The 15,565-nt window shown below is 33.7% G+C and overlaps 1 protein-coding gene across 3 annotated transcripts in view; it reads right to left on the bottom strand.

The window, feature by feature from the left end:
- HLTF (helicase like transcription factor) overlaps positions 1 to 15,565 on the bottom strand; it is a 51,796-nt gene that overhangs the window by 22,808 nt on the left and 13,423 nt on the right. For 2 of the 3 annotated variants that reach the window (XM_044920302.1, XM_021685952.1), the window contains exons 5-14: positions 15,111 to 15,208; positions 14,006 to 14,080; positions 13,443 to 13,634; positions 10,813 to 10,908; positions 7,387 to 7,462; positions 6,212 to 6,302; positions 4,617 to 4,696; positions 4,490 to 4,531; positions 3,352 to 3,438; positions 1,042 to 1,139 (exon numbers count right to left, since the gene is read on the bottom strand). In XM_044920302.1, the coding sequence (XP_044776237.1) occupies positions 1,042 to 1,139; positions 3,352 to 3,438; positions 4,490 to 4,531; positions 4,617 to 4,696; positions 6,212 to 6,302; positions 7,387 to 7,462; positions 10,813 to 10,908; positions 13,443 to 13,634; positions 14,006 to 14,080; positions 15,111 to 15,208 (935 nt within the window). Of the gene's footprint in view, positions 1 to 1,041; positions 1,140 to 3,351; positions 3,442 to 4,489; positions 4,532 to 4,616; positions 4,697 to 6,211; positions 6,303 to 7,386; positions 7,463 to 10,812; positions 10,909 to 13,442; positions 13,635 to 14,005; positions 14,081 to 15,110; positions 15,209 to 15,565 lie in introns of all 3 variants that reach the window. The other variant, XM_021685951.2, reaches the window with a different exon arrangement.

Genomic DNA, 15,565 nt, shown 5'->3' with positions numbered 1-15,565 from the left:
ATTCCAATGTAATGTTTTAGAATAGAAAAACAATCTGGAAGGGGGGAAAAAAAAAAAAGACAAAACTTTTTGGTGGGTAACCTTAAAAGCAGAGGCAATAGAATCAGAATGTTGGAGACTATATCCTATCTCCATCATTTATTAGCTGGATGATCTTAAGCAAGTTACTTAATTTCTGTGTGTTTCAATTTGATCACCAAGAAAGTGAGAATAATGGTTGTGAGGACTAAATGAGAAAATCTATGAAAAGAGCCTAGGGAAAAACTGAGCACATAGGAGCTCACTAAATGCTACAAGTTGTTATATACACAGAAGTTAGTGTAGTTCTTAGAAAAGAGTTTTCAGTAATTCGTAAATGTAGCAGTCTTAAATTATGTATCTTTCCTACCTTGTGGGACAGAAATGGCAGAGAAAGAAGTACAAACCTAATCTTATAACAATTAATGATGTTTCTTTCTCTACTATAAATCTTCAAAAAATTACTTCAATTGAGTAAATAAAATCCCAATTCACCTAACAATTATTTTAACTTAAAGTGCTTGACCAAGCATTATCTTTCCCAATGATGACTCTAACAATACTTTTTATCATACAAGACTAAAATATAAATCATGTCACATTTTTAAAAGGCTATGAAGAGGGGCGCCTGGGTGGCTCAGTTGGTTAAGCGACTGCCTTCGGCTCGGGTCGTGATCCTGGAGTCCTGGGATCGAGTCCCACTTTGGGCTCCCTGCTCAGCGGGGAGTCTGCTTCTCCCTCTGACTCTCCCCACTCTCATGCTCTCTCTATCTCATTCTCTCTCTCAAATAAATAAATAAAATCTTTGGGCGCCTGGGTGGCTCAGTTGGTTAAGCAACTGCCTTCGGCTCAGGTCATGATCCTGGAGTCCCAGGATCGAGTCCCGCATCGGGCTCCCTGCTCGGCAGGGAGCCTGCTTCTCCCTCTGACCCTCCCCCCTCTCATGTGCTCTCTCTCATTCTCTCTCTCTCAAATAAATAAATAAAATCTTTAAAAAAAAAAAAAAGGGCTATGAAGACTTACAATCCAGTTGCTTAACACAGAAAGTGGGCAGATGATCAGTGTTGTTCTTGGTCTCTCTTCAACATCAGTTTTCTTTGAACCCTCCACTGCAGATGCTCCTGAAAGAGTGAATCAGTTGAGAGTCTTTAGTTTTCTTCTCATATATATGAAGTCAATAAAGAGATGACAATATGTGCCTTTATGAAAAGAGAAAATAGGAAGAACTAAAATGAAGTAGATAGACTGTTATTTCCAGCCATGATGAAGTAAAAGGAACTAGAGCTTACCCTGTCACTTTGTTATTTTTTACCTTGTCACTTTTAAATCCACACAGTGATTACTTATGGGGGGAGGGAGAGAACTGTGATTGAGAGGGGACACAGAGAAAAAGTCTGGAATATCTCCTGATATGTATTTAAGTTATTCATAGTTACTCATTAAAATAACATTTGTTTTATGCAGTTTTTGGAATCTGTACTATCGTTAATATGGTAACCAGACTCCAAGATATCCACTTTCTGACAGTCACAACGTCATACAGTCTCCTCCCACACTCTACTAGGGTGACAAATAGGATATGGCAAAAGTGGTGGTGTATCACTTCTGAGATTAAGTTATAAAGGATGCAGTTTCTGTCCTGGGTGCTCTCTCCCTCTCTCTGACCACTCCCTTTGGAGGAAGCCAGCTGCCATGTTGCAACAATACTCAAGCGGCCTATGAAAGGACATGCTATAATTTTATTTTCCATTCCCGTACTGGACAGTATTTACATTATTTCCAATATTTTTCTAAAATAACACAGCAGTGAAAACTACTTTTTCATGGCTACATATCTAGGTGATATATCTATCTTCATTATATTTGGCCTACTTGCTGCTCACCATGGTAATTTATACTCCCATCCATAGTGCATAAAGAGTTCCTGTTGCTGTATAACCTTGCCTATACATGGCACCCTGTGAGATTTTTAAATGTTTGTAAATTTAACAGGTGAAATGGTATCTCTCTGTTCCTTTAATATGATTTTTCCAGTGACTGAACCTGCACAGCTTTCCCTGTTTATTGGTTATGTTTTCTTTCCTTAAACTGTATAATTGTATTCTTAGTGGCTATTCTCCTACTGGACTGTCTTTTTCTAATTGATTTGTAGAGGTTCCTTTTTACACATTCTAAATACTAATCCTTCGTAAGTTACACTTACGAGAAATATCTTCTTCAATCTTACCATTTTTCACCTTGTTTATATTGCACTTTGATGCATGGTAATTTAAAATGTAGTAGAATTTCATCAATTTTTCCTTATGACTTCTTGTGTCAAATTTAAGAAAGCACTATGATTTCTGTCTCCACTCACTGATTTTTCTTTCTATTCTGCTTTTCTTCCAGAAATGTGCTTATTTTTTTTCACAGCTATGATTTTTTTAAATTTCTCTCTTCTATTATGGCTATGTGCCTGCAACAAGGCACTTTTTGAGAGTGAACTTAATTCTATCTGAATTCTAATTCTATCTCAAAAGAAAATTCCACATTTCTTAAAATTTCTAAAATTAGGGTCAAGAAGTATTTGAAATGCGTATTATTTTCAACTCAATTAATTGTCTTAGACCAAAAGTTAGCTCTTTTTTCATCATTCTGTGTTGGGTCAAATATCATCTCCTTAAACAGGTCCCTTTCATCAATCAATATTTCACTATCCTTCTTTATTTTATTCACAATGTCTACTATTTAAAATTCCGTGTTCACTTGTGTATGTTTTCCCATCATCAGATATAAGCTCCATGAAATTAGACTTCTGCCTAGTATATCCCCAACATATAAAATACAGGAGACTAAGTTACAGACATACAATAACTTGTCCCAGATCGCCTTAACCTTAGAGTTCAAACTCTTTCCTTCTCAAATATTTAGATTCTTATATAATGTTTTCCTCTGAACTACAAAATATAAAATTATAATAAAGATCACTAGCGTTCATAAGTAAAAAACAAATTCTACTCATGCCAAGAACTGAATCTTTATTATAATTTAAATAAATTCAAATTAAATTAGGTTTTAAAGAGCCATCAATTGCTCTGGACCTTCACTAGAAGAAAACATTTCTGCTATTCAGATGAGTAAAGGACCTCTTTTCCATATTTTTGACCTAACTAAAATAAACAGAATAAGAAAAGGTACTAGGAGAACACATAAACATGCACTTCCAAGAAAAATGGCATTATCTTTTTCTTTTCTCTACTTTCTAAACTTCTTGCACCATGTTTTCATAACTTTTGTCATTAAAAATTTTTTACACTGAAAAACAAAAGCTAAAAAACCATGAGATTTACTGACCCTTTTTCAACATTCTCCTTTTTGTTGTAGGGGTAGATGAAATAAGTGCACATGCAAACTCTGCATCTTCTTTAACCTTAGAAGATCCTGCTAAAATAAAACCACAGAATCATTAAGATATCTGAAAATTAATTCTCTCCTATGCTTAGGTACAGGTACCTCCTGAGAATAGGAAATAAATACAACACTTCCATACTCCAAATCTTAAGAGTGTATATTATTCAATAAAAACAAAATATCTGGTGACCAAAACTGCCTGACACTAAGCATATAATTCCAGCTCAAAGAAGGAATATAGCCACTTGTCATGAAGTGTTACTTCTCTTGAGGAAGAGATGTGAAAGTAGGAGCAGCCACATGCAAAGTGATTCAGCTTCCAGGTGGAAGAGTATTCTCAAGGAAACAGGTGTTTGACTTCTAATGATGAGGCTGCCAAATTTTCATTATCAGTTGGTGGTAATGAGTAATTTTCCAAATGCAATACAATTTCTCAACTAATTAGGAATACAGTACCATCCAGTTTACAAGAAAAGAAAATAGTTGTTTTAAAGATAAGGAAAAAGTAATGATACTGACTGGTTACTTTTACAGCTATATGACAATGCGAACAGTAATATTACCAAGAAGGTGCTCCCACTCAACTTCTGTAATTGTAATTTGTACATATAAGATTTTATTGGAGTCCTTTAATAAGCAGTAAAAATTACTTTGTTTAAAGTTAGTTTAAATATTTCTTAGATTTTAATTTGAAACTAATCTTTCAATTTGCCTCATTCACCACCCTTAATTAGCTCCAAATGTAAACAGCAGTCAAGTGTAAGATCTATTACTAAAGAATCCAAGCTAAAGAGATATAAACCTATGGAGTTTTACTTTACTTTTTTAAAAGATTTTATTTATTTATTTGACAGAGAGAGAGACAGCCAGAGAGTAAACACAAGCAGGGGGAGCAGGAGAGGGAGAAGCAGGCTTCCCGCCGAGCAGGGAGCCCAATGCAGGGCTCGATCCCAGGACCCTGGGATCATGACCTGAGCTGAAGGCAGACGCTTAACTGACTGAGCCACCCAAGCGCCCCTGGAGTTTTACTTTAAAATAATCCTTAAGTGTAGATTATGTATACTGAGATTTATATACGTACCTTTTACTCTTTTAGTCTCAGACTGTGCATTTTTCAGTTTGCCTACAACAAAACCAAATACAAAAATGGTCACACTGGGAAATTAGAATATAAGACACATTATCAAATCAAGTCCATTTCATATTACCTTTCATTTTCTGTGGCAATTCACTTGCTTCATTTTCCTCTGAATCACTGCTTTCATTGTACTGGACTGCAGTTTTCCTTCTAAAATATACACAAATTTTTTATCAAACCAAAACAAAATGGGATATGAAAACACAGGTTTAATACATGCACTACATATGCTTCTGTGTTGCCTGGTTTTCAAAAAAATTTCAAGGAAAATTTGACAAGTGAAAGTAAATTTGCTAAAAGCATTTTGCTTTCATATGCAGATGCATTTACTATACAAAATACAGTACCACCATTATTAAATTTGAAAAGGTCAACAATCCTAAAATAATCATTTTTAATACTGAGCTTAATATCTGGCAATTCAAACAAAACACCTATATAAAACTAGAACTAAAAAGAAGTAACTCTTATCAAAAATACTTCTAATATAATGAAATGAGCAGCTAAGATGCAAAAATATAATTCTCTCACAATGAAAAATTTTATGTATTTTGTGTAGAAACAGTACATTACAGTGGTTAAGCACCTAAAAATAATGGACTTTGGAGTCAGACCACCTAGATTCAAATTTCCATACCCCCACTTATTTGCTATGTGACTTTAGGGAAGTCACTTAATATTCTTCTATGCCTCAGTTTCCTCTTTTGGAAAACAGGAATAAAAATACAATTCACTTCATAAGATGTGTTACTACATTCAATGCCCCTAAAATAGTGCCTGTTGCACAGTAAACATACATGTATTAACTATCATATGTGTTAGTTTTTCCCCCACATCCTCCTTACTATTTCCATGTCCTTTAATCTTATCTGGTCAACCTAACAGTGCTGTTCTCACGCTCATGGTCAGTTAAGAGTTGTAAGATTTGATATCTAGATGAGAAACAGGAGTCCTGGTTTTGTGCTCAGTTTAGATAGGTATTAATGATAGAGAACAATTAACAAAGCCCCAGTTTTGAGATCTTTACTGAACTAGCTAAAAGAGACTCAGATTTGTGATCACACCTGCAGATATTATGGTAGACAATACAACAAAAAGTCAAGTATTTAGATCTACTTCTGAGGGCAAATGAAATTTACGAAGTTAACAGATTCAAGTTAAATTAGAGGAGCATTATGTATTTTATTCAAATCCCCCTCTAGTCTACATTAATATAATACTCTCTAAAATAACTTCATCGTATCTTATTTCTAAAGGTGAAATGACAAAGAACTGAGATGAGCAAAGAGTGCTTCTATCAAATCATCTAAGAGTTGTCCGTTTTCATCTCCTCAAAATATAAAGAAAACTTCTAAAATCAACAAAAACAAAAAACTTGGGAGCTAGATCTTAGTTCCTATGTGAAAGAAATAGAAAAGTGGTAGAAAGGTAAGTGATTATTAAAAACTACCAATTCCCTTTTATAGATCAGTATTACTTTTCTTCACCTATAAAATGAGAACACCTACCTGCCTAAATCAGTGATTTTGGAAGTTTCAAGTAACAGAATGAATTTGAAAGAACTATATAACTGAGATAAATGGTCTTATCTCTCTCCTACATATAAGAAAATGGAAAAAGAGTTTAAACAAACATTACATACAATCAAACCATAACAGAGTTTACCTTTTGGGGCGAGAGCTAGACAATTCTGACTTGGGATATTTATTCTTTCCCTTGACATCTGAAATACTGGGTTCTCCACTACATCTAGATCCTTTCATTTCAAAGAAAAGGACAAATATACAGAGTATTAGTAAATTGCCTTGACTAAGAGTATCCTTCTTAAAACCTGGGTTTTCCAAATCAATAGTTCAACTTTTTTTAATATCTTCATTCTTGTTCTTTTCAATCAGCCAGCTCATCTCTCTACCCACTCACCACAAAGGTCTATACCATACTGGATCCTTTACCTAGATTCTTAACTCCTTTGACTCCCAGATGATCTACTACACAAAGAAAATCGAATGCTATCTTCTATCAACTCCTAATTTTCCTACCTTTCATTCCCTCAATTATCTATATTTTCCATCAACCTTACTTCCTTTCCTTCTAATGCTAATTCACTTATCTATTCTCTTGCTCTCACTGCCCCCACAGAGGCCTACAAATTCTTTCCATGGTACCCAAAAGCTCCTCCTAGCCATGGATTTCTTTCTTAATGCTCCCCTGTGCAAAAAGCCCTTCAATTCTGCCTTCATCTCCAACTATTTTTCTATTTCTATTTCAAACTTAGCAAAATACATAATAGCACACAACTGTTATTTCCAATTCTTCACCTACTATTCTTATCTTAAAATATTTTCAGTTTTGCTCTGCTCTAACCAATCTTCAAAAACTAATTTTGTGAAGGTCATTAACTGCTAAACCAACTATGTAACTGCTAAATCCAGAGATCTCTTTTCATTTCTCCTCTAACTTCAGAATCTGGCTCTAACCTATCTTTCTACCCTTATCTGCTATTGTCCATGCACATTACATTGTAATTACCATAAACTACTCTGAGGTCTCAGAACAAAATACGCATTATGTTGCTATCGTTTTGTTTTGTTTTTACTGCCCTTTCATGTGACTTTTTCTCAAACAAAAATGTTCTTCCCCAGCTTCTCTGACTGCTGTACAACCACCCAATTCCATCATGACCTCCTTGATGAAATTTTTCCTGATTACCAGTTCTCATGAGATTCTTAGAAAAAGAGATCTTAAAATTTTTACATGTTACAAAGCCAGAGCTCGAATTATGTCATCAAACTGGAAAAATTTAAATTAAATATGGGGTCATGTTCAAAAGTAAACTTTACCTTTGATTAGTCCATCTGCCTTTTCACTGGTATTGTTTCCTCCAAGTTTCATAGATTGATCGTTAACATTACACTCCTGGATGAAAAGGCATATTTCTTACATAGCACTGCTGTCAGTTTTAAATAAACTTAAAACGCATCCTTTATACTGCTTTACTTTACATAATAAAGATTACTTAGATTGGTACTCCATTCTGGAGCAATGCGGGGAGGTGCATTAAGTGAAGAGGAAAAATAAACAAACAGATTAAAAAATTTTCACAGGTATCTCAAAAGAGAAAACTAATCAGTCTTTATCTTTTCAAAAGGAATACAAATGGCAAAACTCAATTATAAATGGCATATAATTACCATAAGAAACACTGAACATGAAATAGAAATTTACTTTAGAATTAAAAGGAATTCTCAAACTATAAGCTTTTAACCAAGAGTCCCTACTCAGTAAATAACTTATCTTTAATGAGGCTGCCATTGCCATCCTTGCTCTCTGGAATTCCCAGGATGGGTAGCTCCAATAGTACACGGTCCAGAGTCCCTCCTATCATACTCTATTAGGGATTTTCTTGCCAACCCTGACTTCTTCTTTTTCCCTTCATGTATATCCCTTTGTTTCAAAATGAATCTATGTATCTATATCTATCTCTATATATACACACACATGAATAATATACATGTGAATACCAAAACTTCTGTAAAAGTAAAAATTTACACTTCTTTGTAAAAAATGTTTACATGAGTCTAATAGGGCAGGGTTCCTCTAATCTTTAATTCTTAACTTCATTCTGTAGGTACGAATAACAAATGCCAATTGGGCTGAATTTAATTCTTCCCATTAAAAAAAAAAGTAGGTGATTTAGTCATATCGAGTAGATTAGGACTTGGGGGGCAGGAGTACAAAGTAATTTTTGCTGAGATTGGGATAAGAAAGGATAATTTGATTTTAGTATTAAAAAAGTACATTTGAAACATCTTATAAAATCCCACCAGTTAAGTTTTACTAAAAATGTAGGTGAAAAGATCCATCCCCTTCTAAAGGTATGAGTCTAACTAAGCTGAAAATTTTAAATGTAACGGATCTAAAAATATGTAACTAGGAGTTATTTTAGGTAATTTTTTATTTGTATTTTCAGAGCTCAGTATATTTTTTTTTATTTTTTATTATGTTAATCCCCATACATTACATCATTAGTTTTAGATGTAGTGTTCCATGATTCATTGTTTGTGCATAACACCCAGTGCTCCATGCAGAACGTGCCCTCTTTAATACCCATCACCAGGCTAACCCATCCTCCCACCGCCCTCCCCTCTAGAACCCTCATCTTGTTTTTCAGAGTCCATCATCTCTCATGGTTCGTCTACCCCTCCGATTTCCCCCCCTTCATTCTTCCCCTCCTGCTACATTCTTCTTTTTCTTTCTTAACATATATTGCATTATTTGTTTCAGACATACAGAATATTTTATTTTAATCAATGTCAAATATTTACATTATTTAAGACTGCATAGCCATTATAAAATTATTAAATACACTGCAGTCCAAAGTTGCCATTTTTATTATGGCAGTATTACACCTTTCTTTTTTTTTTTTTTACAAGCCAGACAAATAATTTGATTTTTTTCTCCAAGTTTTCATTTAAACTCTAGTTAGTTAACAGTATAATAAGTAGTTTCAGATGTAGAATTTAAGTGATTCATCACTTATATCCAATACCCGGAAGAAATTGATATTAAAAATGCTTTCCATCAAACGTTCTACCTTACTTCAATAATTAGTTCAACCATTTATATTAAACAACATGCAAAAAAGAACCTAATAGTTTATCCACAAATGATGTCCATTACATTACTCTTTTTTATGAAATGATTTTGCTCAGCAAGTTTTTTCTTCAGAATTCAAAATTAAACCTTCTACAAAGTCCAACCTATCAAGTCATATTACACTCCAATCTAATGGAACTTAAATCAATGACATTTCACTCTGTAAGCTTGGAATATCTAAATCTATTTAAAACCGTGTAATATTTTTGTTGCAATAAATTCTTAGCTGGAAATCACATTTTCAGCCTCAATTTCAATGAATGTGACAAACCAGATATACTAACACCTTCCTGCTACCTAACACCTTAAATGCATGGCTGATTTTCGGGGGACAGAGTGCAGGGGAAGGCTTTCCTGATAACAGATAATTTTTTAAGCTGATAATTGCTACTGAAGCTGTAAGTAGTCTTAGGTGGTGGTGTTCTGTTTTAATAACAAAATGTAGGAAGCACAGGATGTAAAGTATCAAACTACTCATGGTAAGGAATTGAATCTCAGATACTTGACAAGAGAGTTAAACTCCCAACAAAAGTACAAAGAAGGAAATGCAACGAAGGTGCAGAAATTAATAAAACAGACTCTTCATAAGCAATGGCAGGAAACTGATACGCAGCCTCTTTGAAAACTAAAATTAGAACAGCAGTACAGAAAAGTCCAGAGGTATTTTGCATATACCTTTTGCTCAGTTATTCCCTAATTTAAGTTCTTTGAATTTTAAGCTGAAAATGGAAAATAACTGTTTCATTCTAATAACATTTACTTTCCCCATAAAACTAATTTTTTTTAATTCTTAGAAATGGAGCATAAATATATTATGTTTATATGCCATATGTAAAAATATATATAAATTAAATATCAAGAAAGTCACCCATGTTATCATCACTAGGACATAATTATCACTATGTATGACTACATTCAGACTCAGACATACATAAATACGCCTTTCCAAAATGAGACTTAATTCTATTCAAAATGTGTCCCTGGCCTTTTTTTTTTTTTAACTAAAAAATATCATAAAAATAAGTGTTCTTCAAAAATAGGATTTTATAGTTGCAAAATATTAAATTTTAAGGCTACATAATAACATAACTCTTACCTTACTGTGAGGAGTTTCTTTTCTGCCTTTAAATAATGCATAGGGGGAAAAGTTTGTACTTTTATCTCTGGAAAAAATGGATTTCTGATGACTTCCTTCCTTCCATTATTTTTTTTAAACAAATTTATTTTTTTAAGTAGGCTCCACACCCAGTGTGGAGCCCAACACAGGGCCCATACTCACAACCCTGAGATCAAGACCTGAGCTAAAATCAAGAGTCGGATGCTTAACCAACTAAGCCACCCAAGCGCCCCTCTGATAACTTCTTTAGTTTCTCTGAAGTGGCATTACTGAATCACAGATCATAAACACTTTTAAGATTCTTGATACATATTACCCAATTTCCCTGAAGAATGTAGTACACAATTTTCACTCTTTTCAGCAACACGTAAGAGAAGCCATTCAGCATTTCTCTAAAAACACTGGATGTATTATCAATTTTTTGGCAAATTATTTTTCAATGACAAAATTAAAATGAACCAGAGACTTTGGAGAAAACACACTAATACTTTACCTTCTTCAGCTGACTTTTTTTAATTCTTTCAACAGGAAGAGGTTTGCCATCATGGAAGTTGGTAAGAATTACTGCAATGGCTGTCAGAGTTTTGCCCTTTAAAGATGTTTTTAAAAGACAAATGGTCAGACTCCGAAACTCAACTGACCAGAGAACATTCCAAAACCAATTGTAAAATCAAATGGGCAAATATCATATAGCATTCAAGGCCACAGAAGCATACTATTATATGAAATAATCTATGTATTAATAAAAAGAATTCTGTTGATTAAGAAATGCTTTCACACACTGTATTACTAAGAATTACTAAATGGTTTACTCCATAAAATACTATAAGCATCCGTGAGAAATATGATTCTACTGGAAGACTGCTGGTTATAAGATTTTATGTTTAACCCTGAACTAATAACTTTATCATCAAACTACAACTTGCTTGCCATGTAGTTCAGAGCTAATTTAAAATGATTAGTAATTCCAGTATGCACATGAGATAATCATTTTATTAAATTTCATTTAAATATCACTGTAAAACTTAAAAGCTTTAACTTATCAACAAAGCATAAATGATGTATTTCTTGTGCATTTTTCTTAAATAGAAGCATGTAATTTTTCATTACTTTCCATAGGTGAATTTATAATTAGCAACACAGAAGTAACTCTTTGGCAATTTTAAAACAGTTAAAGCAGCAGTTTCCTAAGTGTAGCCCACAGGTCCTAGAGTCTCCCAGGACCCTCTCAGGAGTATGTACAAACCTATTTTCATAATACTGCTAAGGACTAAGCAGCTGGCAGTACATCATACTAGTGGTCATTGTATTCTTAGCTGACAAATACTTTAAAAAAAAAAAAAACTAGTTTTAAGAATATTTTATAAGAATATTCTTGATGAAGCAGGACACATGAAATTTTATTAAATCTTGCCTCAAGTACACACGTAAATATTCTAAGTATAACAAGAAGGGAAGAACACATAAAAATACTTTTGTTGCACACCAAAATATGACCGTTATCTAGAGAAAAATGACTTGCGAGACTGAGGTTACAAGCTCAACTAGCACCATGCATCACCATGCATCATCATTTTTTCATGCATCACTATTTTTACTTGAAAGAATGACCAACAACCAGTTATTCATGACTGAGTGGCAGACTTTTTTGAAAAATGAACAAAGTACAGCTATTTTCAAGGGAAAATAATTGACAGATTTGTTGTAAATGATAAAATCGGAACTTTCAAGCAAAAATTAGAATGTTGGAAAACTTGTATCTGACACCATGAGCACAGCAGCTTCCCAAAATGCAAATGCCTACTAAAATTAGCAGTAATATCAAAGAATATAAACTTTTGATACTATATAATGAAATGCATCAACATCTGGCAGATCTGTGTAACTCAATGAACCAATATTTTCCAAATAAGCAATGCCTGATGTTATGAAATCATGCATGAGCGCAATATCCATTCAATGTGCAACCCCACCAATGGATTTTAATGCAACAGAGTACAAAAGCTCAGATACAATTTTTAAGTTCGACATTATAACTGTTAACCTTTAATAAACTAATACTTGCTTAATTTTGTTGTTGTATCAAAGAATTATACAGTTATCTAAAAAGACTACTTTTAGGGGCGCCTGGGTGGCTCAGTTGGTTAAGCAACTGCCTTCGGCTCAGGTCATGATCCTGGAGTCCCGGGATCGAGTCCCACATCGGGCTCCCTGCTCAGCAGGGAGTCTGCTTCTCCCTCTGACCCTCCTCCCTCTCGTGCTCTCTCTCATTCTCTCTCTCGCAAATAAAATAAAAATAAAAATAAAAAAAATAAAAAGACTACTTTTAAAATACTCCTCCCATTTCCCAACTACATATCTGTGTGAGGACTAATCCTTATGGACCTATACCAAAACACCTTATCACAACACACTGAATGAAAAAGCAGTTATGAGAACTCAGAATTCATCTCTTAGGCCAAACATTATAGAGATTTGCAAAAATGTAAAACAATGCCAGTCTTATCAAAATTACTTTTGTTTTGGAATAGTCCCTTTTCATTTAAAAATATGCTATGTATGTTAATAAGTAATGAGTTTATTATTTTTAAGTTACTAACCTAAAAAATTTTGTTTTAATATCTAATTCTATAAATATTGATATACCCCACAAATACAAAAAGCTCTTTGGGACTGTCAAAAATTTATAAAGAGTATAAGGGTTATGGAGACTAAAAAGTATAAAAACTGCTGGTATAAGGAATCATAAATGTATATTTAATACTCTGTATATCACAATACTGTGACAGAATACAATTTCATGTAACATTGTTGTCTCTTCCTTCTTTTTTTAAAGAAAACCCATGAAAGATAAGCTACCTTGAATTTCAAAAGAAAATTGAGAAATACGCTTATACATTATTGCTAATTAACTTAATTGTACCTTAACCAAATAAACCGAAACAAAAAAAACGTAGCCTCATTTTAAGTGCAAGACACAGAGAAAACTGTTGTATACCGAAAGTGAAATCTAGTTCCACACCAGCACCAACATATTCCTATCTCTTTCTACTTCGAAATTACTTTCTATAAAATTATAATTACAAAATAAAATTTTATTAACTCAAGAAAAAAAATAATTACCAAACCCATATCATCAGCTAAAATTCCTCCGTGGACATTTTCTGGTCGGTCCTTCTCAGAAAAATTTGTTATTGTGTTATAGTATAAGTCACTTCGCTGTTCCCAAAATGGTGGAAGGTCTTTACTGTTTTCCCGTGAAACCATCCAAGCTAGAGCTTGTTTTTGATGTGGAAGCAATGGTGTTTCAACAGCCTATAAATAAAAGGAATGTCTTAAATAGAAATTAAACCAGTCCTTTTTCTCCATGCAGATTCTGGAAAACAGTTCATATTGTGCTAAAAACTGTACAGATTAACAGTGTATTTTAAAATTCCAAATCGTTTTAAATAAAAAATACTGGGGGTGCCTGAGTGGCTCAGCTGATTAAGTGTCTGACTTGATTTTGGCTCAGGTCATGATCTTGGCGTCATGGGCTTAAGCCCCCATAGGGCTCCGCACTCAGAGTCGGCTTGAGATTCTCTCTCCCTCTGCCCCTTCCCCCGTCTCGCTCTCTCCCTTTCTAAATAAGTCAAATATTTTTTAAAATTAAATAAATAAATAAATAGGAAATATTGGCTCAGTACCTCAGCTGGTTCCATTTCATGAGTTTTATCATCTTCTTTTAAATCTTCAAACAATTTGTCAAATTCTGTTTTAAGCTACAACAAATAACAAGAAACATCATGAAACAAACCAATTAAAATAATTTCACTTAATTCAGAGTTTTCAAATCATTTAATTAACAAAAAGATTTGAATACCAAAAGTTACCTAACATATTCTTTGAGTTGCTACATTGCTTACTGAAGGCAGAATGAATAGGTGCTTTAGGTGTAAGAGGTTGTGTTACAATCAAAATACGGAAGAGATTAAATCTAGAGTTTGTCACAGCTGTCACAAATCTATATATAACACTGGGCAAGAGACTTAACCTTTATGGCCTATATCTTATTCTTACAAAATGAAAGGGATAATTTAGAGTGTCTCTAAGGTTCCTTCTACCATTGAAGTTCTATGATTCTATTAGTTGTATTCAAAACATTTTGTGAGATCCTACCAGGTCCATTTATTTGACTTTTTTTTTATGTCAATGACACTTCATTTACTATTACTGCAAACAACTTGTTAGGTGCTACAAAACATTAATAGATGATTTTAATCTTATGCTAATTTAATTGGTTCTTTAAACTGATCTAATCTAATTCTATAGCAACATGTATGTGTTATAATTACTTTTATAAATTAGCACACGAATACAAAGCAGTAGCTCAGAAGAAATCAGGCTAATCAAAAAAGTTAGAGAGGTAACCTGGGGTTTACCCACCAAACACAGGCTCAAGCCTTACTAATAACGAGCAGGTAAAATATGGTAACTACAATTAGAAGACAAAAAGGCTAACAGAGATTCTCAGGGTCCTGGGATCAAGCCCCATGTGGGGTTCCCTGCTCAGCAGGGAGTCTGCTTCTCTCTCACCTTCAGCCCCTCCCACCCGCTCTTGCTTGCTCTCGCTTGCTCTCTCTCAAAATCTTAAAAAAAAAGTTTTTCATATATATTCTACAGTGTGTTTCATAGCTTAACATACCTGAAGATCACAAGTACTAGCACATACATATTTATCTTATTCTTTTAAACATCAATCTTCAACATTTAAAATTCACTTTTAGATTACAAAATAAAAAAGAAGCATACCTGTTCAGTTGTCATCTGTACTGCAGCATGAACTGGCATACTATAGCTTGGTCCAGCTCTTCCAGAGCCCCAACTACTTTCTAAACTGAATCCTAAAGCTGTAATTTACAAAATGAAAAGAATAAAATCACCAAATGAATTATCTTTTAGTAACTTTTAGTTGTGTTCTAAATATATTTAAAAAATTTTTTAAAAACTAATAGTCATTGGGATGCCTGGGTGGCTCAGTCGGTTAAGCATCTGCCTTCGGCTCAGGTCATGATCCCAGGGTCCTGGGATCGAGTCCCGCATCGGGCTCCCTGCTCCGTGGGGAGCCTGCTTCTCCCTCTGCCTCTGTCTCTCTCTCTGTCTCTCATGAATAAATAAATAAAATCTTAAAAAAAAAAAAACTAATAGTCATTAAAAAAATACATTATTAAAATAATGCCACATTTTTTAACAAACTCTTGTCAAAT

The sequence above is a fragment of the Neomonachus schauinslandi genome, chromosome 1 (genome assembly GCF_002201575.2).
Source record: "Neomonachus schauinslandi chromosome 1, ASM220157v2, whole genome shotgun sequence".
Classification (NCBI taxonomy): domain Eukaryota; kingdom Metazoa; phylum Chordata; class Mammalia; order Carnivora; family Phocidae; genus Neomonachus; species Neomonachus schauinslandi.
Note: the sequence above shows the minus strand (reverse complement) of the source record. Positions and strands in the feature narration are given on the sequence as shown.